We start from the raw sequence: 26,782 nt of genomic DNA, 5'->3' as shown, positions 1-26,782 counted from the left end.
ACAATCTTAAGAATTCCTGGTCAAAGTGTATAAATTATGTCTATACAAATGACTCATTGATCTTCTATGAAGCCTGGATTGAGTACCACTAAGAGAAGATTAAGCCTATCACATCTCCCACTTTTTATTTTTCTTCTCCAGCTTTATTGAAATAAAAGATGAATGAAAATGGAACAAGTGATTCTCTGACAAACATATACACTGTGAATAATTATCACAATCAAGTAATCCATTTCCATCAACCCAAAATTACCATTTTGTGTGAGTATGTAGTCAGAACATGTAATTCTTTCTGAGAAAATTTCAAGTGTATAGAAACACACTGTTGATGAGAATTCAAGTTGGTGCAGCCACTGTGGAAAGTTCCTCAGAAAACTGAAAACAGAATTAACATACAATTTAGCAATCCCACTCCAAGGCATATATCCAGACCAAATTATACCTCAGAAAGATTCATGCACCCCTATGTTTACAGCAGCAATATTTATAATACCCAAGACAAGGGAAAACTAAATGTCCACCAACAGATGTGTGAATAAAGACGATATGGTACATATATACAATGGAATATTACTCAGCCATATAAAGAATGAAAGAATGCCATTTGCCACAATACAGATGGACCTAGAGATTATTATAAAGTGAAAGAAAAAAACAAGAAAAAAAGAAAAAATAATAAAGTGAAAGAAGTCAGAGAGAGGCAAATATATGATTATCATTCATTTGTAAAATCTTGAAAAAATGAAACAAATGAACTGACTCACAAAACAGAAATAAGACTCACAGACTTAGAAACAAAATTATGGTTACCAAAGGGGATTGAGGCGGGGGGGGGGGGGGGGGTGGTGGATAAAATAGAAGGTTGGGATTAATATAATATAGACATACTGTATACCACAGGGAACTAACTCAATACTCTATGTGGGAAAAGAATCTGAAAAAGAATCAACATGTATATGTACAACTAAATCACTTTGCTGTACACCTAAAACTAACAAAACCTTGTAAATCAACTTTGTAAACCAAAGAAACTTAACATATATAAGAAGAGAAGAAGCCATTCATGCCAGGGAAAAAATCTGAAACAAATTTTAAAAAGCCGTAACTGGACACACATCAATGTTACAACAACTCAATGATCCATATCAAAACAACCCATCACCCATTTGGATCCAATTTCCCCCCCACCTGCACTACTAGGTGTCTCCATTTTATTCTCTTGACCCGTCTCCCTGTTTCATTGGTCGCGTGTCTTTTTTGCTCCCCTCTGCTCTCCTGCTGTTTCTGGCCTCCTGTTTCTTCCCTCACACCTGTCCTGCCCCTCTGTGCAAGCTGTTCTGCCTCCTGAGGCTCTTTCTCCCACCCTTTCTGTCATAAATTACATTTCTTGTGTTTCTGCCTCTTTCTTTCCCCATCTCCGCTCCCTCTCAGCCCTCAGGTCCCACTCCCTTCCTCCTCAGAGACCTCAGGTGGCGATGCTTCCTTCCAGCTCCTTCTTTCCCTCTGCTCTTCTTGTCACCCTCTGTCCACTTTTTCTCCCAGCACCACATGGCTCTGAAGGCCAAGGTTCCAACTCTTGTAACATTTCCCATTACTTTCTTCATGAAATGACCGTCCGCTGGGATCCCGCCTTCTCCCGCTGATTCGGGTTCCGTTCCTTACGGGGCCCTTCAATCTTGGAGATGCGACTTCATCACTTTCAGGTTACTTCTTCCTTGTGTGTCCCTCAGTGACCCCCTACGTCCCCACTCGTTTTCCCTCACTCTTTTCCCTTCAGGTTTTCTACTTCTCCCTCGGTCTCTCCGTCTCTTCTTTTCCAGATACCCCCTCACCCAAGAACAAAATGCCCGTCTTCCGGAACGGACCACCTTCTAACGGGGGGCGGAGAGGTCCTGGGGACCGAACGGCATGGGGTATCACACGTCCCGCCCAGCTCACCTTCCCCCAGGCGAAGGCAGAAGACGCTGCCTCCAGGGACCGAGAGGGCAAGGCTGGGGGACGCGAATCCACCCCGCGGACGAGTATTTTACATGGGGTGAGGGTGGGGCGCCGGGGTCAGTAGAGGATTTTATGAAAGAAAGAGTCTTGAAACGCGGTGTCTGCGTGGAACGAAAGCAGAAAAGTCAAGGGCAGGGACCGGCCCAGAGCGACTTCAAACCAAAAAGAAAAGATACCGGACCCGAAACGGCGACGTCCGGATTTTCTGGGGCGGAGGGCCGGGTGCTGGCATGTTAGGTCCCTAGTGACTCCCACACCCTGAGGACTGCGGGAACCGCACCGCACAAGTTCACGGTAGAAAGAAGAAACTTACCTCGGGACCGTGACCTTGGCTGCGTCTCCCCACCTTCCGGGTCATTAGGCTGGGCTCCTCCGGTTAGAGGCCGGGTTTCCGGGGCGGGGCCTACCGGCAAGGGGCGGAGCGAAGAAAAGGCCTAGCTCTGCGCTGGGTAAACTGGAGGGCCTGGGAGAAGGGAGGGGTTGGCTGCCTCAAGTTGTATACAGAGCTAGTGCGAATCTGCATTAAAAATCTTTTTTCCTACTACCGTGACCACCTCCCCCCCACCCCCCGCTACGGTCCTGTTTCTATGGAACATATGAATAATAAAAATTGTTGACAAAAACAAACATTTTGAAAGCACCCACACACATGCGTGCACACGTACACACCTTGGTCTCATCATTCAGGTCCGAGTCAGGACTGCCCTGGGCCGCCCCCTCCCTGGACTCCGCAGCTAAGCCTTTACATCTCGACTTTGCTTCCCATAATCGGCCCGTGGCCTCTGCCTCCGGCAGCAGAGGCTTCCAGGGTCCTACTCCCCATAGGTGCTGAATAGATGGAGTCTCTGGTTTCCGAAACCGAGGGCACGAACGCCTGTTCATCCTTTGGAGGAGCTCCTATATGTCCATCTTCTAGTCTTTTTATTCTTTCTTGATTTCTATAACAGAATTTCCATATGACAATACTGGCTCTAATTAACATGTGTGGTCAATTCTCAGTATAAGTCCAGCTTATCCTTGGTACCCTTTATTGGCAGTGGAAAACTTTGCTTCAGTTCTTCATTGAAACAAATCAATAAAGAATACTATGATAAAAATAGTTCCTGAGTAGACTGTACATACTTTGTTACATAATCAGCATGGAGCCCTACACCAAGGTCACAGGACAAAAATCTCTGGAACTGACCAAGTCCGATAGTAAGTGTTGTCATGAATCTCCAGATCTAATCCAGCCAGTTCTGTGACCCCCATATTAAGTAAAACACCTACCCTATTACTCATCCTATAGAATCCTCATCAATCACCTAATGCCACCCCTTCCAGTAGGAATTTTGTCTGGAGGCTATAAGAATTGGCCACGAGCCCAATAAAGAGGTCAGCTCTCCCTTGAGCCGTCCTGCTGTTCTAACAGTCTCCCGCTCTAGTCTCCTCTCATTCCACCTCATGTCTGGAAATGCTTTTCCAACCTGCTCACAGACCAGAGCAATCTGAAGTTCACAAAACATTAAATTAACGGTGAACCCAAATGTAAAAAGACAGGCCAACTCTGTCCACCTACGTATTATCTGCATAATAAATAATGCAACATGATCCGAACACATCTCTTGCTACCTTGTCATCTAGAAAAGTGAAAGTTACATTTGCTACCTCATCTAAAATGGCTGTATCATGAAAATCTAAAAAATATATAAGGTCCACTCTTTAAACATGTTTATAAGCAAATGTAAAAAGATAAAGAGAAAAAGGAGGTCTTTATTAGAGTTGCACGTTGTAAGGACCTCCTGTCTTCATCCTCCACATGTATGAGTGTCTCTGCAGGGGGTGCCTTGTGCTCAGTGATTGTTTCTATACTAGTTAGTGCCCTTGACCTTGCTTCAGGAAGAGGGTGGAGAAGATGGGGGCCAGACGGGCTGCGGGTGTATAGGTCCCATCCAACAGAGTTTCTCTTCCCCAGCTCCTGGCCTTCGTCTCTCACCCAAGAGGAATCTAGGCCCACAGAGACTAGGCTATGGAAGAGTTGATCAGGTCCAAGAGATTTTCATAGACTTTTAATAATCCTTTCAGTCCAAATTTGATTAGAAGCTGATATTTAACACTTGGTATTTCTAATCTCTTATGCTGCAAAGTAAAGCATTTTTTGCTAGTAAAAGTATATAGTTAAGGTCAGTCATTATAAAATACAACTACTACTTGAACTTAGGTATCCTTCTTTCAAAATGCTATCTGGAGAGCTAGGTTGCAATTTGTAATGCATTCTGTGTCATGATGATTTTGGACACACAGTAAAATCCTTTTCTCTGTCTTGGTGCATCATTAAAAAATTACACAAGGATAATTACAATAAAGGTATTAAAGGCCCTGGGCTCCACTCCACTCTCTCCCTCTCTGAGGGAGTTCCAAGGAAAGCGAACCCATGAAGAGGGCCAGAGGGCAAAGACCTAGGCCCTCTCACCACCAGCTAGGAGAGGGAGTTTGAAAGCCTGCCAACCCAGCCCTGAAGGAGCCTTCCTGTGGCTTCAACCTCAAGAGGCCCTGAGCCACACCCACGCTGCTAAGATGCTCCCACAGTGCACAGAAACTGTGGACTATCATCAACCGCTCACTGCAAAGCTTCTAAGCTTTGTACTGATTGGCTACATAGCAGTACATAATGAATGTGCTCCTGTATGCTCAGTCACTCAGTCCTGACTGACTCTTTGCAGCCCCATGCACTGTAGCCCGCCAGGTTACACTGTTCACGGTATTTTCCAGGCAAGAATACTGGAGTGGGTTGCCATTTCCTCCTCCAGGGGGTCTTCTTGAATCAGGGACCCAACCTGCATTGGAAGACAGATTTTTTTTTTTAACCACTGAACTACCTGGGAAGCCTGATTCAAGCCTGATTCTGGTCGGCTACAGAAATGAATATAAAATATATATGCCATGAAAAAGATGAAATTATGAAGGCACTTAAAACTCCAAATGAGAATTCTCACAGTAAGATGAATATGAGCATTCACCTAATCTTAATGACTTCAAAACTAGGCTACTTAGGGAATTCTCCAGTGGTCCAGTGGTTAGGACTCCATAGTTCCACTCTAGGAGCCCAGGTTTGATCCCTGATTTGGGAATTAAGATCCATAAGCACTGTGGCAGTGAAAAGAAAAAAGCAGGAGGCAAGAAGGAAAGATTTCCTACAATGACATGATAAATTAAGACACCTGGGCATGAGTGGGTGGAGACAGGTACACTGGCAGTGAGAGATCGGCAACTTAGCCATTGATTGGAGGGAGTCTAGGGTGCTCTGAAGGGTCAATGGAGGTGTTGACTACCTCCAGAACTGGTCATTTAATTAAGCAGACAGGATTGTCTTTGTAGGCAATGGAAATTGACAAGTAAAATGCACAATTCTGTTCATGCTGATTGTGCATTTTCATTCCAATGGTATCAAAAACATCATTTCCATTTAGAGTACACTAAAATCTGGGAGACAGAGATCAACTGTAATCCAGGGAGTGTAGGTCAAAAGCAATCTGAGGAATCCCATATGAATCACAAAGCTCCAAACTGGTCCAAGAATTAACATACTTGGGAGAGGAGAAAAGCTTTTTTTAAATTTTAATTGGAGGCTAATTACAATATTGTCGTGGTTTTTGCCATACACTGACATGAATCAGCCATGGGTGTACATGTGTCCCCCATCCTGAACCTCCTCCCACATCCCTCCTCATCCCATCCCTCAGGGTCATCCCAGTGCACCAGCCCTGAGCACCCTGTCTCATGCATCGAACCTGGACTGGTGATCTATTTCACATATGATAATATCCATGTTTCAGTGCTATTCTCTCAAATCATCCCACCCTCACCTTAAATCATGTTAACAAGCAGGGTCCCCCTGCAGGGTCCTTTGATTCCATTAAACAGCTTAAATGCTGAGGTTCTTGGGTATATTTGTTGTTATCATTATTACATTTTTTATTACTCCATTATTCATATATATGTGTACATTTTAGTCTTTGAAATTTGCTTGATGTCACATTACATCCTGACAATGTGAGACTTTACTCCAACCCCTAACTCTGGAAAATAGCCAACATAAAAGAACTCCTTTTCTTCTTTTCTGTGGAAGGGGACCGCTTACTTGCTAAGAACTACGCTTCCTCTTTAATTTCAGTAAGACTCAGGATAGCCCAGTTGTTTACTTCACAAACAGCAAGAAAGAAATCGTCCAACTCCCCATCCATTGCCTTATGAACAATTACTGTTCCTCTTTTAGATATGTGGATGAAAAGTTAACATGATTTCATCAAAATTTACTTAAGCTTTTCTCCTCTCCCAAGTATGTTAATTCTTGGACCACTTTGGAGCTTTGTAATTCATATGGGACTTTGCCTAACTTGTCATACCTAACTTGTTTATATCCCTGGGTATAAAAGCTAAGTTTTCAATTTGACTTCTGAGGTTTACAACTTCGGTTGCCACCATTCTATTTGAAGAATATTTCTTTTTTTTTTTGACCACCCACCAGGCAGCATAGCTTGTGGGATCTTAGTTCCCCTTCCCAGACCAGGCACTGAACATGCACCGCCTGCACTGGACGTGCGGAGTCTTAACCACTAGACTGCCAGGGAAGTCCTGCTAGTCACAGTATTGTGCAATAATTTCAGAAATTGGTATTGCTCTACATTTGTTCCTGCCTAAAGGGAAATTTTTTTTATCTATCATAATTGTGACCTATTTTTTTTCAGTAAATACAACTTCATCTTGGATAATCTTTCTTGAAGAATTATGTGGTAATCAGTGAACCTGCATCTTATTTAAATATTCATTCTTTGGTAATATTGACCTATGAGATAAAGGTACAAGCATACTTTGGAAATACCTCAAATGCAGTTCCAAAGAATGACAATAAAGTGAATCACAGAATAAAGTAGGTCACTCAAATTTTTTATATTCACACTACATATAAAAGTTCTTCTTTGGACTATAAAGTATGCAATAGAAATATCTAAAACAATTTTTCAAATTTATCAACCAATTCATTTCCTGCACTGGGTCCTAGTCACTGATGATGTAGCAAGAAATAAAATATGCTGCCAAAAAAATAATAAAATAAAACACGCTGCCTTCAGGAGGTTATATTCTATAAGGGAATGTCAGCAATCATTAAGTAAGATATGACTCTAGTAATGAATTAATACAATGACAGAAAGAGAAGCTGACTTAATTTGAACAATGTGTTGAGGAAGTGCTCATATGATAAGAGAACATCTGAACAAAATCCTTGATTAATTTAAAGAGCCTGTGATTCAAAACCACATGGAGATCATAAGAAAAAGGATGATGTTGGAAGTTCATAAAAGCAAGAACACAAATTGTGACCTGGAGTACCTAAAAGAGCACAGAGCTTTGGATCCATTTATAATTCTTGAATGGAAACAGAAGAAGAGAATAAATCTATTTATTTAAGGCACTCAGTTTGTAGTAATTGGTACAGCAGAAATGGAAAATTTAGTATGGGGTACGTAGAAAAGCAAAACACAGTTTTCCAGAAACATTCTCATCTCATCAAGTGTCTATGGTCCTTGCACTACAGTTGATGTGATGTTGCAGTTCTACAAAGTACTCTAATAAAGCCAAAGATGTGGACACCTGTAAAAGCCTTGACACTTCACCACAATGTTCAATGTTCAAAATCATGGAACACCTGCAGGGACATTTTAGGCTTAAAGGCACACTGAAGAATTCACCACTCATTACATTTGAAAGGTTTCTCTCCAATATGAATTATCTGGCATATTATAAGGTATGAATTTTGACTAAACATATAGAGATGGTCATTAAACTCGTAAGGTTTCTTCCCATTAGAGATAATCTGGTTGTGAGTGAGTCTATATGCAAAAAAACTTTACAACACTCATGATATTTATACAGTTTCTTCCCGTTATGAATTCTCCAATGAATTGTAAGGTGCGAATTTTCAGATTTGAATTTTTTTTGAAGTTTGAATTTTGAAGACCTTCCCACATATAGCACAATCACATGGTGTTTCTTTTTTCCTTTTTTTTTTTTTAACATGGTGTTTCTTAAGTTGGATTTTCTGATGTGTGGTAGGGTTGAGATCTGAGTAAAGGCTTTTCAACACCTAACAAATTTGCAACATTTCTATTCATTATGTGGACTTCCCTGGTGGCTCATTAGGTAAAGTAAGATCCCCTAGAGACGGAAATGTCTACCCATTCCAGTATTCTTGCCTGGAGATCCCATGGACAAAGGAGCCTAACAGGCTACACGACTGTAGCAACTATCACTTTCACTTATTCATTATGCAATCTGTGATGAATTCGAAAACATTGTAACCAAAGCCTTTGCCACACTGATCACATTTTTAAGGTTTCTCTCCAGTATGAATGGACTGATGACGGATGAGGGTTGATCTACTGCTGAACATCTTACCACACTCATTACATTTGTAAGGTTTCTCTCCAGTATGAATTCTCTGATGAACTACGAGGTTTGAATTTCTATTAAAGGCTTTGCCACACTCACTACATTTGTAAGGTTTCTCTCCAGTATGAATCCTCTGATGAGCTGCAAGGCTTCCTTTCAGACTAAACAGCTGGCCACACTGATTACAGTTGTAAGGTCTGTCACCCTTATGAATCGTTTGATGACGCACCAGGTTGGATTTTTGATTAAAGAACTTTCCACACTCATTACATTTGTAAGGTTTGTCGCCAGTATGGACATGTTGATGCCGTATAAGGGTTACCTTCTGACAAAAGAACTTGCCACACTCATTACACCTGTAAGGTTTCTGTCCAGTATGGACACGTTGATGCCGTATAAGGGCAGTCCTGTGATGAAAGTATTTGCCACACGTGTTACATTTGTATGGTGTCACTGCAGTCTGAATTTGTTGATGCCTTGTAACAGTTTCCTTATCACAAAAGACCTTGCCACATTCATTAAATTTGTGAGGTTTCACTCCAGTATGAGTACTCAGATGAGTTTTAAGATGTGCTTTTTGACCGAAGACTTTGCCACATTCATTACATTTGTGAGGTTTCACTCCAGTATGAGTACTCAGATGAGTTTTAAGATGTGCTTTTTGACCGAAGACTTTGCCACATTCATTACATTTGTAAGGTTTCTCTCCAGTATGAATTCTTTGATGAACTGCAAGGTCTTTATTTTGATCAAAGACTCTGCCACATACATCACATTTAAATGGTTTTCTTCCAGTATGTTTTATCATATGTCTCCAGAGGCCTGAGGAATACCGAAAGGTTTTTCCACAGACATTGCATTTGTAAGGTGTCTCCCCAGTATGAACTCTCTTATGACATGTAAGATATGAATTATGATTAAAACTCTTGCCACACACATTACATTTATAAGGTTTCTCTCCAGTATGAGTTCTCCGATGAATTTCAAGGTGTGAATTTCGACTAAAGATCTTTGCACAGAAGTCACATTTACGCAATTTCTTTCCTGTATGGATTATCTGATTTCTACTGAAGTCTGAGCCCTTTAAAAAGATTTTTCCACTCTCATTACATTTGTAAGGTCTTTCCCTGTGTGCTACCTGGTCTTGTGTCAATATTGAAGGATGTATAAAATCACTCCCATATACATTAGAAATGTTGGATTGGCCAGAAGGAGAAATTTCCTGAGATAGTGAAAATGACATACTACTCTTCATGTTGTCATCAGCTTGATGAAATTCATCAATTGTTTGTCTACTCTGAAACGTGCACAGTGCATCCCAAGAGCTTAATGCAAGTATATTTGCAATCAGCTTCTTTTCTGTATCCTCTCCACTGGGTTGATCTCGTCCATAAGTGACACCTTCATTATGGAATGTAGGGATATTTCTATAATTTCTTTCATCATCTCTCCACTGACACCCGAGGTCACACATACTTTCCTGTAATTCTTGAGGGTAAAAATGCTTGATTTCATGGCTTTCATGGTTTCCCAACATCACTGTTTGGTATCTTTCTCCTATATCAATGTTTGCTTTTGGTTGTGATTTCTTGATCATGTGTATATGAGAGATAGCTACAAGATATAAAGAATCACAGATATATTACTACAGTGTATGAATAAATATTTTTTCAACCACAATGTTAAAAATTTTTAGGGAAACTAAAGAATAAGATTCTTCACTATAGAAACAGTGGTTACCCATAGTTCAAATCAAGCCTAGGGTAGTCTATTTTCAAACACACAAGGACATAACATTCAAATTGGAAAAACTTATATTAGCTCTCAAAAATAAAGGTACTTTTCCACCATAACCACAAAACCCAAAGAAATTAAAGAGTAAAAATACAAACACTAGGAGTTTAGAAAGGAAATCATAGGAGATGCAAGAAGTGAGTTGGGTAACACTCTTATTCAGGAATCCCTCTTCAAAATGGTTTGAGTCATCGCAGCTGCACATAGTAAGTTGTATCCTGAGAAAGTTGTCCAAGGGATGAAACGAAATCATTTTTACAGTGTATGAGTAATACGAAAGGTGGAGTGATGGGTGAAGGAAAACTTGGAAACCGGGGAGATCAGGAGACCAATTAAAATATGTGAGTAAAGGTTAGTGTTTCTATCTGCATCAAGGGAACATGAAAAGAAAGAGTAAGACAGATAAAGGGTCTGAGTAGATTTCAGGGAATAATAAACAGAGGATATCACGGCTTATGACTGTATATACGTGTGAAAAACTTTAAGTACAGGCAACTAAAAATACTGAGGTTAAAAGGAAAAAAGAATTGGTTTAACTATTCCATTTTTAACTATGGAAATTATATTATGGGTATGTAGCCAAAATGAAAGAGATTTAAAAAGAGAAGAGAATGGGATATTTCAGATATAAAGCACGTATACATCTATTACATTATTTGCTAAGTAGGTTATCAAGTTCAATATTCCATAAGCCCCATTTCCAGGCATATTTTCACAAAGAACAGATATAATGTTGTATGAGATGTTTAAGAATGATCTTTGTTGAAACCTGAAGGAAACACTAGAATAAGACCATCAAAAGGAAATAGATGTGTTTTTTCTGTACACAAACATACAGATAGAATAAAAATATCCTGGGTGTTTTTAACAACACAGATGGACCATGAAGGTATATGCTCAGTAAAAATAATTCAGAGGAAAAAAAGTACACAATTATTCCAAATATGTATAAAATAAAGTTAATTTAGAAAAAAACACACGAAAAAATAAGAGGCAAACTAAGAGCAATATAAAATAGTTGTTAACAAACTCAGGGGGTTAGTAGAATGGGGGATATTACTAAAAGAAATAAATGTACAGTTCTTAAAGAGTTCTACAAATCTAATGTACAGCATGGTAATGATAGCTATCACTACTATATTACATGCTTAAAAGTTAATAAGACACTAGACCATAAACATCTCACCACTACTCAGAAAAAAGTAGAATTATGTCACAGATGAATACATTAAGTAACCTACCAAGGTAATTACAATGGAACTATCAAAACATTACACTATAGATCTTAAACTAACACAATGATAAACATTAATTAAATTTCAATAAACCAGAGAAAAAGAAAAAATAAGCACATAGACAAAACAGTCCTGGTTTATCAACTGAACAGAAATAAATTGAAGGAAAAAATGATAATAAAAATTCAACCCAAATAAAAACTGTTAGGCATACACAATATACCTAAGCTAGCAGAAGTTAGAAGAAAAAATTGGATTAGAGTTCAATGAAATAGCAAATAATAACTACATAAAATTGTAACACCACAAGTTGGTTCTTTGAAAAGAATAACAAAACTGACAAACCCTTATGTAGAATAACTTACAAAAGGAATGAAGACTCAAATTACTGAAATTAGAAATGAGAAAGACAACATTACAACTTACCGAAATCAAGAAAATTAGAAGGAAACACTAAGAAAATTCTATGTGTAGGTAATGGATAAAGTAGAACAAATGAATAAATTCCTAGAGAATAACAACCTACCAAGATACTATTAGAACCATGAAGAAATTAAGATCTGTACAAACTAGTCATGGAAAGGAGATGGAATCGTTAATCAAAAACCATCGTGAGGCAAGTCACATACATTCACATACATCGTGAGGCAAGGCAGACAACACTTCAAAACAGTTAAGGTCAATCTTCCTTAAACTTTTCCAGATAACACAGAAGAAAAAGGAAACGTTACAATTCCTCTAATACCAAAGCCAGTCAAAGACACAAGAAAACCACAGACCAAAATTTCTAATAATCAAGCAAAAATCATCAATAAAAGTAAACTAAAATTAACACCACACTAAAAGGATTATATGCAACCATAAGGCGATATATTCTTGAAATGGTTCAAAATATGCAAAGTTTCAGTGTAAAAAAGTACATTAATGGAATGAAACAAAAAGTAAAAGTAAAAAGTAACTAAAGTAACTAAAACTAAAGTAACTCAACTAATGCAGTAAAAAGCATTTGACACAAGTCAACAGCTTTTCATAATAAAACACTTGATAAACAAGGAATTTAAAAAGCTATGGCAACACCCTAAAGGACAAATCCTATACAAAGACAGAAAGACATGTACATTCTAAACTAAAAACATGTCAAAAATATATTAGAAAAGACAGTTGACACAAAGACATCCTAAACTCAAGGATCTGAAGTCAATATTCTCAAGATGTCAGTGTTAGCCAAAGCAATCAACAGATTCAACAGTAAATCAACAGATTTACTGTTCAGTAAAATCAATAGTATTTCTTGAAGAAATGACAAACACATCTTACAAATTCATTTGGAATCTCAAAAGATGCTGAAGAGTAAAGTATGCTTAAAAAGAACAAAGCCAGGTCTCACAGGTCTTTATTTCAAAACTTACTCCAAACCTATACTAATAATACGATGTGGTACAAAGATAAAGACAGAGCAACTGGTGGAATAGTACAGAGACATAAAAAAAAAAAAAAATCTCTCATATTGGTCAAATGTTCTAGAAGGGGGTCAAGACACTCAAAGGAGGACGAGCAGTCTATTAAAAAAAAAAAAAAAAACATGAAGAAAACCAGTTCTCCAAATACACAACAATTTAGCTGGATCATTAACTGACATAATATACAAAACCAGTAAGAGACCTAACCAAGCCCAAAATGCATAAAACTCCTAGAAATAAATAAGCAGGAAAAGCTTTATGACATAGCAGTCACCAATGATTTATCACACATAACATGAAAAGCACCAGTGACAAACCTAAAACAGAAATTTGAACTACCTCAAAATTATAAACTACTGTGCATTAGATCACACTTAGTAGAGTGAAAAATAATCTATGCTATGGCAGAAAATATTTGCAAATGATTTATGTCATAATAAAATATCAAGCATATGTAAACAACTCTAAAAAACTAATCACTGGAATTTCCTGGTGATCAAGTGGTTAAGATTCTACACTTCCAGTGTAGTGGGCATGGGTTCGAACCCTGGTCGGGGAACTAAGATCCCACATGCCACATGGTGAGGCTGAAATATAAATAAATAAGATAAAAATTTTTTAAATAAATAAAAATTTAAAAAGAACTAATCACCAATTCTACCTGGACAGGGCTGGCTTGTCTCCAATCAACCAACCCACACACTGAAAACAGAAAACAACCTCCATAAGTAACATGAAATACATATACTTGATGATTAAAGAAATAAAATCGAGACTATTTATTATGCATAGAAATGTACAAAATGAGAGCAGCAGTGCCAAAAACAAATGATGGTTCATCACTGAAGGTGTCACTCCACCTCATAAGCTGTCTCAGTATTTGTTTGGAGAAGAGGAGGGTCCACATCATGGTTTGTGGGATCTCAGTTCACTGACTAGGGATGGAACCTGCACCTAACCACTGGAATGAGAGGGAATTCTTAAGCTCTCTCATTAAGATGCTTCAAACCTAAGTGTGGACGTAGAATGGTGCACCCAGGCATCACAAATATGGCATCAACAACAGTTTAGTCAATACCCTCGCATGAGAATGTGGACTTGGACGATGTTATCTCTAGAAAAAATTCTCAAACCATTTCTTGAGGATCAAAACAGGTGGTCACTAGGGGCTTCCCTGATGGCTCAGTAGTAAAGAATCCACTTGCCAAAGCAGGAGATACAGGTTCAAACTCTGATCCAAGGAGATCTCATGTGACAGGGAGAAAATAAGGCCCTGAGCTACAACTATGGAGCCTGTGCTCTCAAGTCCAGGAGCCAAAACCATGAAGCCCTGACGGTTTAGAGCTCATGCTCTGTAACAAGAGAAGACTGCACATCACAATTAGAGTAGCCCCCCCTTGCTGCATCCAGAGAAAAGACCGCACAGCAACGAAGATCCAAAGAAATAATAAATTAATTAAATTATTTTTTAAAGAAAAAAATGAGGGAGAGAAAGAAATGTCAACTACTGTGGGTTTTTCCAGAATCTCAACTCTCTGTTCACATGAGACTGAGGACATTACAGGTGGCTCTGGAAAAATCTTTCACAAAATCATCCACTGCCTGCTACGTTTTTGATTCAGAGGGAACAATGTAACATACAGGTATCATCCCACACTCTTCTAATAAGTACTGAGTCAAAAGCACAGAAGTAGAATACAGAGAATGAAAATATTTTAAAAGTTTCCAGATGGGGGTTAGACATTGAGCACTGGAAAAACTCCTAACGTGAAGTGGCCAGGTCATCTGAAGGAAGGGCATGTTTAAACTCCTGAGCCTACATCATGAAGGTTTCCATGCCTGAGTCAACATGGCTTTGAGCTTCATTAAGCAAGATAGGGAGTTCCAAAAGGCAAAGAGCAGTAAATGCAAAAATACTCTCCCAACTTTTGGAGGGAAATTATCCTTACCCACAGAGAGCAGGTTCCTGAGGGTCTCCACCATCACGTCCCTGTACAAGGTCCTCTGAGCAGGGTCCAGGCATTCCCACTCCTCTGGAGAGAATTCAATGACCACATCCTTGAAGGTCAATCTTGCCTTAAGTTTAAAAAAAAAAGCACTTAACCAAGGGAACAGAAGCAGAGTTCTTACTTGCATATAAAATGAGTAGAGGTCCTCCAACTAATAAAAAAAAAAATTAAAAAAAATTAAAAAAAAGATTTAAAAAATAAATAAACAAATAAATAAAATCAAGTGGAATTTGGGAAAAAAAAAAATGAGTAGAGGTGAGAAGATCAAGTTGAAGTAGGTATTGTGACAGAGCCATGTAAAGGTTTTTGATGCTACCTCTGTGTCTAATTTAATTTCTCACACTTTATCATAAAGATTACAATATCCTCCAAATAGATACAGGTTTCTCATTTTCTTACAAAATACATGAAATAGATACAAACAAAAATTCAAAGCTGGGCTGTCTATATGAAAGTCTTAGTATGTTCTATCACTGAGGGATGATCAAAGCTGGATGTGGAGGAGCGTGAGTGATCTTCAGTGATGACAAAGTCTACAGTGTGTTTAAGGAAAACCCAAGATTTTTAATCACAATGATGACAGGAGCAGCAAAGATGAACACCATTTGAACTTCCTGTCTGAAATACATTACTCTAAATGTTTTACATGTAGTAACTTGTTGTCAACATCACAGCTCATTAAAGACCTATTCTGATCTTGCAGATGAGATCTGGGTCAAAGACACACTGAGAAACTCCAATCAGGTCTAGAAGTTAAGGAATCAGAGCAAGCAGCTGAGCTCCTAAGGCTGGACTTTAGAACTGAAGTTTAAAATGAAAGAGTTAAGCAACACACAGAACATTAAAAGTACATTGCCAGACTGTTTCATGGAGAAAACATGAAAAAAGTTCAAGGTGCACAACATAGATTGGCCTAAAAGGTCTTTATACATGTGTGCGCACACACATGCACAAGAAATGTTAGGAATTTTATTATTACTTAAACCTTTAATATGACAGGGTAGAAAAAGTTGGAAGCCAGAGAATATGTTAAAAATATAATTTCTAAAGTGCTGCACTCAATATGCCAGCAAATTTGGAAAACTCAGCAGTGGCCACAGGACTGGAAAAGGTCCGTTTTCATTCCAATCCCAAAGAATGCTCAAACTACCGCACAATTGCACTCATCTCACACGCTAGTAAAGGAATGCTTAAAATTCTCCAAACCAGGCTTCAGCAATATGTGAACTGTGAACTTCCAGATGATCAAGCTGGTTTTAGAAAAGGCAGAGGAACCAGAGATCAAATTGCCAACATCCACTGGATCATCGAAAAAGCAAAAGAGTGCCAGAAAAACATCTATTTCTGCTTTATTGATTATGCCAAAGCCTTTGACTGTGTGGATCACAATAAACTATGAAAAATTCTGAAAGAGATGGGCATACCAGACCACCTGACCTGCCTCTTGAGAAATCTCTATGCAGGTCAGGAAGCAACAGTTAGAACTGGACATGGAACAACAGACTGGTTCCAAATAGGAAAAGGAGTACATCAAAGCTGTATATTGTCACCCTGCTTATTTAGCTTATATGCAGAGTACATCATGAGAAACACTGGGCTGGAAGAAGCACAAGCAGGAATAAGATTGCTGGGAGAAATATCAATAACCTCAGATATGAAGATGACACCACCCTTATGACAGAAAGTGAAGAGGAACTAAAAAGCCTCTTGATGAAAGTGAAAGAGGAGAGTGGAAAAGTTGGCTTAAAGCTCAACATTCAGAAAACGAAGATCATGGCATCTGGTCCCATCACTTCATGGCAGATAGATGGGGCAACAGTGGAAACAGTGGCTGACTTTATTTTTTTGGGCTCCAAAATCACTGCAGATGGTGATTGCAGCCATGAAATTAAAAGACACTTACTCCTTGGAAGGAAAGTTATGACCAACCTAGATAGCATATTAAAAAGCAGAGACATTACTTTTCCAACAAAGGTCCATCTGGTCAAGGCCATGGTTTTTCCAGTGGTCATGTATGGATGTGAGAGTTGGACTGTGAAGAAAGCTGAGCGCCAAAGAATTGATGCTTTTGAACTGTGGTGTTGGAGAAGACTCTTGAGAGTCCCTTGGACTGCAAGGAGATCCAACCAGTCCATCCTAAAGGAGATCAGTCCTGGGTGTTCACTGGAAGGAATGATGCTGAAGCTAAAACTCCAATACTTTGGCCACCTGATGCGGAGAGCTGACTCACCGGAAAAGACCCTGATGCTGGGAGGGATTGGGGGCAGGAGAAGGGGTTGACAGAGGAGATGGTTGGATGGCATCACCGACTCAATGGACATGAGTGTTAGCAAGCTCGGGGAGTTGGTAATGGACAGGGAGGCCTGGCGTGCTGCAGTCCATGGGGCCGCAAAGAGTTTGCGTGACTGAGTGACTGAACTGCACTGAATGCATGCACACACATCAACACTAAATTAATAAAAATGAGAGGAGTGTATTTTTCAGATGTTTTCCTCATCACTTTTATTCATGTGCATTCAGGATCTTCCAGACAATGAAAATGACTGTAGGATCAACTGTACTCAACTGCATTTGTCAACATGATTTTATAATAGGCTACTGAAAAACAGTGCGGACATTTTAAAAAGTATACTATTTTAATTGCAACCTCAACAAAATAACTGTATTAAACATATAATTTTGTCCATTTAAACTTACACAGGAAGGCACTGTTGTTGTCTTTCAGTCACTAAGTCCTCTCCCACTCTTTGTGACTACATGAACTGCAGCAAGCCAGGCTTCTCTGTCCAACACAATCACCTTGAGTTTGCTCACTCATGTCCATTGAGTCAATGTTGCCACCAACCATCTTGTCCTCTGTCCCCCTTTCTCCTCCTGCCCTCAGTTTTTCCCAGCTCAGGGTCTTTTTCAATGAGTCAGTCTTCGATTCAGGTGGCCAAAGTATTGGAGTTTCAGCTTCAGCATCAGTCCTTCCAATGAATATTCAGGGTTGATTTCCTTTAGGATTGACTGGTTTGATTGCCTTGCTGTCCAAGGGACTCTCTGGAGTCTTCTCCAGCACCACAGTTCAAAAGCATGAATTTTTCGGATGCTCAGCCTTCATCATGGGCCAACTCTCACATCCATACGTGACTACCAGAAAAAACACAGCTTTGACTATATGGACCTTTGCTGGCAAAGTGTTGTCTCTAATGTTTAAAACACTGTCTAGGTTTGACACAGCTATTCTTTTCCAAGAAGCAAGCATCTTTTAATTTTGTGGCTGCAGTCACTGTCTGCATTGATTTTGGAGCCCAAGAAAATGAAATCTGACATTTCCCCTATCTATTGGTCATGAAGGGATAGGATCGGATGCCATGATCTTCGTTTTTGACTGTTAACTTTTAAGCCAGCTTTTTCACTCTTCTCTTTCACCTTCAACAAGAGGCTCTTTGGTTCCTCTTCACTTTCTGCCATTAAAGTGGTATCATCTGCGTATCTGAGGTTGTTGATGTTTCTCCTGGCAATCTTGATTCCAGTTTGTGATTCATCTAGCCTGGCATTTCGCATGATGTATGCTGCATATAAGTTAAATAAGCAGGGTGACAATATACAGTATTGACATACTCCTTTCCCAATTTGAACCAGTTCATTGTTCCATGTCTCATTCTAAGTGTTGCTTCTTGTCCTGCATACAGGTTTCTCAGGAGGAAGGTAAGGTGGTCTGGTACTTCCATCTCTTTAGGAATATTCCAGTTTGTTGTGATCCACACAGTCAAAGGCTGTGTGGCATAGTCAATGAAGCACAGTTTTTTTTTTTTTTTGGAATTTCCATGCTTTTTCTATGACCCTTCGTACATTGGCAATTTGATCTCTAGGTCCACTGCCTTTTCTCAACCCAGCTTATATGAAATGTTCCCTTGGTAACTCCAATTTTCTTAAAGAGATCACTAGTCTTTCTATTCTATTGTTTTCCTTATTTCTTTGCATTTGTCACTGAAGAAGGCTTTCTTTCCTCTCCTTGCTATTCTCTGGAACTCTGCATTCAAGTGAGTATATCTTTCCCTTTCTCCCTTTCTCTTTCTCGCTTCTCTTCTTCTGAGCTCTTTGTAAGGCCTCCTCAGGCAACCATTTTGCCTTCTTGCATTTCTTTTTCTTGGGGACGGTTTTGGTCATCACCTCCTGTACAATATTATGTACTTCCACTCACAGTTCTTCAGGTAATCTGTCTACCAGATCTAATCACTTGAATCTATTCATCACCTCCACTGTATAATCATAAGGGATTTGACTTAGGTCATAATTGAATGGCCTATAGGTTTTCCCTACTTTCTTCAATTTAAGTCTGAATTTTGCAATAAGGAGCTCATGATCTGAACCACAGTCAGCTTCAGGTCTTTTTACTGCTGACTGTATAGAGCTTCTCCATCTTTGGCCACAAAGAATATAATCAATCTGATTTCAGTATTGGCCATCTGGTGATGTTCATGTGTAGAATCATCTCTTGTGTTGTTGGAAGAGAGTGTTTGATATGACCATTGTGTTCTCTTGACAAAACTCTGTTAGCCTCTGCCCTGCTTCATTTTGTTCTCCAAGGCCAAACTTGCCTAATAGTTCAGGTATCTCTTGACTGACTACTTTTGCATTCCAGTCCCCTGTGATGAAAAGGACATCTTTTTTTGGTGTTAGTTCTAGAATATCCTGTAGATCTTCATAGAACAATTCGACTTCAGCTTCTCCAGCATTACAGGTTGGGGCATAGACTTGGATTACTGTGAGGTTGAATGGTTTGCCTCAGAAACAAACCGAGATCGTTATGTTATTTTTGAGATTGCAACCAAGTACTGCATTTCAGGGCTATTGTTGACTATGAGGGTTACTCCATTTCTTCTAAGGGATTCTTGCCCACAATAGTAGATAAAATGGTCATCTGAAATTTACCCATTCTGGTCCATTTTAGTTCAGATTCCTAGAATGTTGATGTTCACTCTTCTCATCTCCTGTTTGACCACTTCCAATTTATCTTGATTCACTGGACCTAATATTCCAGGTTCCTATGCAATATTGTTCTTTACAGCATTGGACTTTACTCACCACCAGATACAACCACAACTGGGCACTGTTTCAGCTTCAGCTCAGCCTCTTCATTCTTTGTTTTGCTATTTCTCTACTTTACCCCAGTAGAATATGGGCACCTACCGACCTGGAGGGTTCATCTTTCAGTGTCATATCTTATTGCCTTTTCATACTGTTCATGAAGGTCTCAAGGCAAGAATAGTGAAGTGGTTTGCCTTTCCTTTCTCCAGTGGATGTTTTGTCAGGCCCTAACTAGCAAGGACATGCCCTTCAGCCACTCAATGTAGCTGGATGACATGCCTGGTGCTCTGGCAGTCCCACTGCTGGTCCCTGTTGAGCATTTAAACATTCACTGGCTGTCAGGATTCTCTCAACGTGTGACCAGGGGTTCAGGCAAAGGCCCTGCTGGAGTGGCTGGGAAAGGGGTCCAGGAAGGGCTGGAGTTGACATTAGATGACACCTAGGAGTGCAGGGCACCCTGGCCTCACTGCTGCCATTGGCCACCCTGGAGCCCTCCAATGCCCAGGAGTGGCTGGCCTCCCTGGGGTCCATCCACAGACTGGGAGTCACTGTCCAGTGTAGAGACGATCTGCTGCCCTCCACTGTCTGCCAGTTGAGCTGATCAGCTGCACTTGAGTCCACTGTACCCAGGCTTTTCTGCTGCCACTGGTGGACCTAGGGCCAATCTGCTGCCACTGCAGGTGCCATACTTGGAAATGGGGGCACTGGTTGCTACCCTGCTCCAGCCTCTGTCTCTGGGGTGATCTTTGCGAAGCCCATGGCCGTGGCCATGTTATCCCACAGTCGTCTTAACCAAAAGACATTAATAGAGGCCAAAGAGTTTGTTTTTGGCAGTAATTAACTTTGATTCAAATTTGGAAAAGTTATTACTATTACACATTATTTGTAGATTAATAACAAAATTAGCACCATAGTAAAATAAAATCTTGTTGGATGATTTAAAATCATGACAAAAAGAAAACAAAAACAACATGGAAAAAAATATATTGTTATCAACCAAGAATATTTCACCAAACATCATGATCAGAAGGAAACACTTGAAGAATTCTCGCTGAAGTGACAGTGGAATGGAAGGGGCTGGCCAGGGGGCCTGCCTGCCTCTCACCAGTGTGCCTGAGCAGGGACCACTGGAGAAAGTGACAGGAGGAAAACAGAGTGGGAGCAAGACACACAGAGAGCATGTCAGAGCTGGAACTGTGAACATTCACAAGTCTAAGGTGAAAAGTGAAAGGATGGAAAAAGATATTCAGTCCTTAAGAGAGCAGGGGTTACTGTACAATATCAGACAAAAGACAAAATAATCCAAGGAAAAACCTAACGAAAAAAACAAAATATATTATGAAATGGGAAAAGGTAAATTTACCAAAAAAATACAATAATTACAAATATGTATATATCTAACATCAGAGTTCCCCTGAAAATGAAGATCTTAACAGAAGTAAAAACGGAAATAGATAATAGCACAACATTAGTATCAGACTTCACTACCTGAGTTTTACCAGCGCATGGAAACCAAAAGATCAACATGGAAACTGAGCACCTGTACAACACTGTAGAATGACTGTACCTAACAAACATGTACAGAACATTCCACTCAACAACAGCAGAAATCCCATCCTTCTCCAGCACATCTTGAAACCTTCTCCATTTCACAGACCACATGCTAGACCATAAAACAAAGCTCAACAAATATATGAAGGCTGAGAACATAAAAAGTATCTTCTAAAAAAAAGAAGAGTATCTCCTTTAACCACAGTGAAATGATACTAGAAATAAACAGCAGAAGGAAAACAGGAAAAGCTTCCAAAAGTGGAAAGTAAGCAGTTTATTGTTTAAGAAGGAATGAGTCAAAGAAGAAATCACAAGGAAAATTGTAAAGTATGTGAATGAAAATAAAAACACAGCCTATCAAATTTATTAACAGGTAGTCAAAGATGCAATAGTGGGGAAGTCCACACTGCTAAATCCTTACAACCACAAAAGAGAAAGATGCACACTCTGCATTACTCTTGAAGAAACTACTGAACCACCTAGCCAGAGCAATTGGAAAAGAAAAGAAAAAAAAAAAAAATCCAAGTTATCTAAACTGAAAAGAAAGCAAAATTACCTTTTATTTTGTAGGTGACAAGGTTTTATATATAGAAGCCAAAAGAGATTACAGAAGAAAACTGACTACTCCAAAAACATTAAGGACATTCCCAGTGGTCCAGTGGTAAAGAATCCACCTGCCAATCCCTGGTCCAGCAAGATCCGATATGCAGTGGGACAACTAACTAGTGAAACCTGCCCACTTAGAGCCTGTGCTCTGCAACATGAGAAGCAACTGTAATGAAAAGCCCACGTACCACAACTAGCAAGTAGCCTGCAGCTGTCACAACTAGACAAGCCCACTCTCAGCAACAAAGAACTAGCACAGCCAAAAATAAATAAATAAACAAAAATTTACAAAAACCTTAGAAGAGTTGCAGCATAAAATATCTGTAAACCAAAATCAGTTGCACTTCGATACACAATGAACAATGTCAACAGAAAATCAGAGAACAACCCCATAGAATCCTTAGGGAAAAGATCAGCCAACTAGGTGTAAGACCTCTACACTGAAGAGTACAAAACTTTATAAGAAGTCCCTGGAGATGTATATGAAAGAAACACAACCTGTAATCATGCAGTGGGAACTTTATGTTTTTTAAATGACCAAATTTGGGTGGAAGGGAAGCTCAAGACGTAGTGGATATACACATATCCATGGCTGATTCATGTTGTTGTATGGCAGAAACCAATACATCATTGTAAAGCAATTATCCTCCAATTAAAAATAAAATTTAAAGAATAGAAAAAAAAAAAAGAAATCCCTTCACTTGCAACCCAGCAGATAAGACCTAGTATACCCCCCAAATTTTTCAATGGAAATTAAGAGGCCAATCAAACTGATTAAAAACAGATAACACTTCCTTTGCTTAGAAGTAGCAAACTATAAAAATCAAGTCAATAAAGTTTCATTGCAGAATTTTCTTTACAAAAATGACCAAATTAGGGACTTCCCAAATTAGGGTCCAGTGGTTAGGACTCCATGCTTCCCCTGCAGCAGGTGCGATCTACAGATATAAAGAATCCCTATCAAAATTTCAAAGGCAATTTTTGCACTTATAGAAAAATAATCATTCACAAATTTATAGGGAATCTCAAGAGTCAACAAACAGTCAAAAAACTCTTGAAAAAGAAGATGAATACACAGGTATCAGGCAGGATACTTCAGATTCTGTAAAGATTAGCATGTTCAAAGAAGGGCATTTCAAGGACAGACTGAAAACAACTAAGAACATGACTTTACCTGAGAAAGAGCCATTTCTGACTTCTCTTCCTTTTGTTTCCTTCTCTTCCTCTTAGCACAAAAAGGGAGAAAACAAAACATTAGACTAACTGGTAAAATTAGGATTTGTCTGTTAATATAAAAAACCATTGACAACTTGACCAAGTACCAAGCAAAACTGTCTACATTTATTTATTACATACCAAAGAGCTTTTCCAATACAAAAGAGAAAGAGAAGAAAGCAGGCAGGCCTCCAAGTTATCTGAAACACATTTTAAAAAGAAACAATTTGTGAATTTTTATCACCTAATAATTGTGGGTCAACATTTTACAAATTTCACAGTATATTAATATTTAGAAAAGAATTACTTGATTATAGAAGACCACCAAAGCTTGTTACAGAAGTTAATGTTCAACTTCTAGGGAAGTTGAAACTGAACAAACTAAATTGTTTTTCCGTGCTACAAAACAAATGATATGTAAAGATACAAAAAAAAGTAAGCCCATCACAAAAAAGGACTCTCAATGTTCCTTTTAAGACACCATGCAGTGACAGATTTAATCACTTCTTGCCCCCTTTGTTCTCTCCCTGCTCCTCTGTCCCACGTCAAGAAAAGGGAAGGGGACGACTCATGACTGAGTGGATCAAATCACTGTCCCCTGGAGAAACAGGGTTTGCAAATGGAAGTTATCTTCTGATACGAAGAATTACAGAATGCACAAGACACGAGTTCTGCTATTCTCATCCTCACCTGTACAATTAGAGACATTTTATTACATTCTAAAATAAGAAATCATACATCACAACTTATCGACAACCAAACAACTCACCATCCATTTGCATCCAGTTCCCGCTACCCACCTGCTCGACTAGGTGTTTCCATTTCAGTCGGTTTATCTGTCTCTTTTCTTCCCCTCTGCTCTCCTGCTGGTCCTGTTTCCTCCCTCACATCTGTCCTGCCCCACTCTGTAAACTGTTCCCTTCGACATGCTTGGTCTCTGCACCGTTTCTGACGGTCCTCCATCTGTGTTTCTGCCTCTTTCTTCCCCTTCCCTGCTCTCTCTCTGCCCTCCAGTTATACCCCTTCTCCCTCTCTTCCACTCCCCTTCTCCCCCCTTCTCTGACACTCCAGGTGGTGATGCGTCCTTCCTGCTTTCTCTTCCTCTTGTGGTCACACTTGATCCTCCTTCTCTCCCAGCACCATGCTGCTCTGCAACCCAAGTGTCCAGCTCTTTCATCCTCTCACCCCACTCTGTGTGAAGTGTCTCTCCTTTGGTGCCCCTGCCCCACTGCTGATCCAAGGCCCCTCTATGTTACTGTCAGCTACAAACTGGCACTTGCCATCTACCTACATGTCAGTAGTCATGTACAGAAGTATGAGTTGGATCATAAAGAAAGCTGAGGGCCAAAGAATTGATGCTTTTGAACTGCGGTCCTGGAGAAGACTCTTGAGAGTCCCTTGGACTGCAAGAGGATCAAACCAGTCAATCCAAAGGGAAACCAACCCTGAATATTCATTGGTAGGACTGATGCTGAAGCTCCATTACTTTGGCCAGCTAATGTGAAAGCCAACTCACTGGAAAAGACTGTGATGCTGGGAAAGATTGAAGTCAAGAGGATAAGGGGGTGGCAGAGGATGAGACAATTAGACAGCGTCACTGACTCAATGGACATGAGTTTCGCAAGATGATGGACAACAGGGAACCTGATGTGCTGCAGTCCATGGAGTCAAAAAGAGTCGGACACGACTTGGGGACTGAAGAACAACAATCTACCTATCTACTTTTACAAGGATTAAATCATGTGCTTTTGCAGGTGTTGATCTTCAATACCCTCTGAAAGGACTTTAGGGTGGAGAACAGAAATAAGACACTCTGCTCAGGAAAAACTGGAAGGCCAGGTCTTCAGATAGATATTTTTAGGAGCCAATTTTATGAGCCCAATTCTTATATCTCTCCATATCTAGAAAAGCACTAAAATACTTAATGGTGATGACTGTTCCTTGTGATTAGCAAAGCTTCACAAAAGTAGAAACCTTCTGAAAAAATATGTGCTTGATTACATGTATTCCCCCTTCACCAAAATCACATATACACTGACCTTTCCCCCTGCCTCTTTGTAGCAGTTTCTCAGAGCTATGTGAAGTTCTGTCTCCTGGACTGCAGTCCTCACTTTGCCCCAAATAAAACTTTACTTGCAAAAATCTAATATTGTGCTTTTTTTTTTTTAAGTTGACAGATCCAATCAGTGGAGAATCAGCTTTTTAGATTTTTACTTATTTTATTCAGCTGGTATTTTTAATGCTTAACCGCTTTCATTTTACTCTTTCAACAAGTCCCTCAGCCACCCTTTCCATTCCTAGCTATTCTCCATCACTCTTTTCTTGTTCCCAGTTTTTCTAGTTCCCTCAGTTGCTCATTTTTCTGCTTTTCCTGGTCCTCTACATATTTACAGGGATGGCAATTGAATAGGATGCCTGCCTGCGGGAAAAGACTGCCCGTCGGGTGGAATTTGTGACAGAAGAACACTATGTGTCACATGGCTACCCCAGGTCACCTCCGCCTGGGTGGGGAAAGGCTCCCAATGAAGGGGAGGCCTGAGTGGCCGAGGGACCAGCCTGAGAAGGGAGGACAGTGGGGCTGGGAGGGAGGGAGTTCTCAGGAGAGGGGTGGGGTCTCCAGAAGGTCAGAGAGAGAGACAGAGTAAAGGGATAAAGCAGGTTAATCCTGGGATTTCCCTGGTGGTCCAGTGGCTAGCAGGGCTTCTCTGATAGCTCAGATGGTAAAGCGTCTGCCAACAATGCAGGAGACCCGGGTTCGATCCCTGGGTCGGGAAGATCCCCTGGAGAAGGAAATAGCAACCCACTCCAGTATTCTTGTCTGAAAAATCCCATGGACTGAGGAGCCTGGTAGGCTACAGTCCACGGGGTCGCAAAGAGTCGGATATGACTGAGTGACTTCACTTTCACTTTCCAGTGGCTAGCACTCTGCATTCCCAAAGTAGGGAACTTGGATTTGATTCCTGGTCAGGGAGCTAGATACCACATGCCACAACTAAGACCCAGCACAGCCAAATGAATAAACTTAGAAAAGTTTATCCTACTAAGGGCATTGTCAGTAGAAAAAATAAGGGAGATGCCTGCAAGTCAATGATTACACAAGACACCAGTTTGCTTAACCACAAAACCTAGCAGGGTTACATAGCAATAAACCCACACAATAGAGCACAAGATGAGCCACAAAACAATAAAACAATGGTGGCATGAAACCCATATTGTGCCCAGTGAGCTCATTACGTTAGGACACTCTCTTCGCCCACATAAAAAGCAGTAATTTGTGGATCTAACTTGATCTTGCAGGAACAAGAAAACTCCATTGCCTAACCTGAAGGGGGTTGAAGACGGAAGCAAAAGGTCTACTCAAGAAAGACAAGAAAGGTCTTCTCCTCCCCACTTTTCCTTTTCAAACTGT

The 26,782-nt window shown here is 39.9% G+C and overlaps 1 protein-coding gene across 1 annotated transcript; it reads right to left on the bottom strand.

Moving 5' to 3' along the window:
• Positions 1-7,403: 7,403 nt before the first annotated feature.
• Positions 7,404-24,364, bottom strand: LOC133054807 (zinc finger protein ZFP2-like). The gene is made up of 5 exons (XM_061140127.1): positions 24,174-24,364; positions 23,515-23,573; positions 23,333-23,383; positions 14,866-14,992; positions 7,404-10,041 (listed from the first exon to the last, which is right to left on the bottom strand). The coding sequence occupies exons 1-5, from the start codon at positions 24,334-24,336 to the stop codon at positions 8,366-8,368; spliced, it is 2,076 nt and encodes a 691-aa protein (XP_060996110.1). The 5' UTR covers positions 24,337-24,364; the 3' UTR covers positions 7,404-8,365.
• Between the last annotated feature and the right edge of the window lie 2,418 nt (positions 24,365-26,782).

This window comes from Dama dama, chromosome 4 (genome assembly GCF_033118175.1).
Source record: "Dama dama isolate Ldn47 chromosome 4, ASM3311817v1, whole genome shotgun sequence".
Taxonomy (NCBI): domain Eukaryota; kingdom Metazoa; phylum Chordata; class Mammalia; order Artiodactyla; family Cervidae; genus Dama; species Dama dama.
The sequence above is the reverse complement of the archived record's forward strand: the minus strand, read 5'-3'. Positions and strand labels throughout refer to the sequence as shown.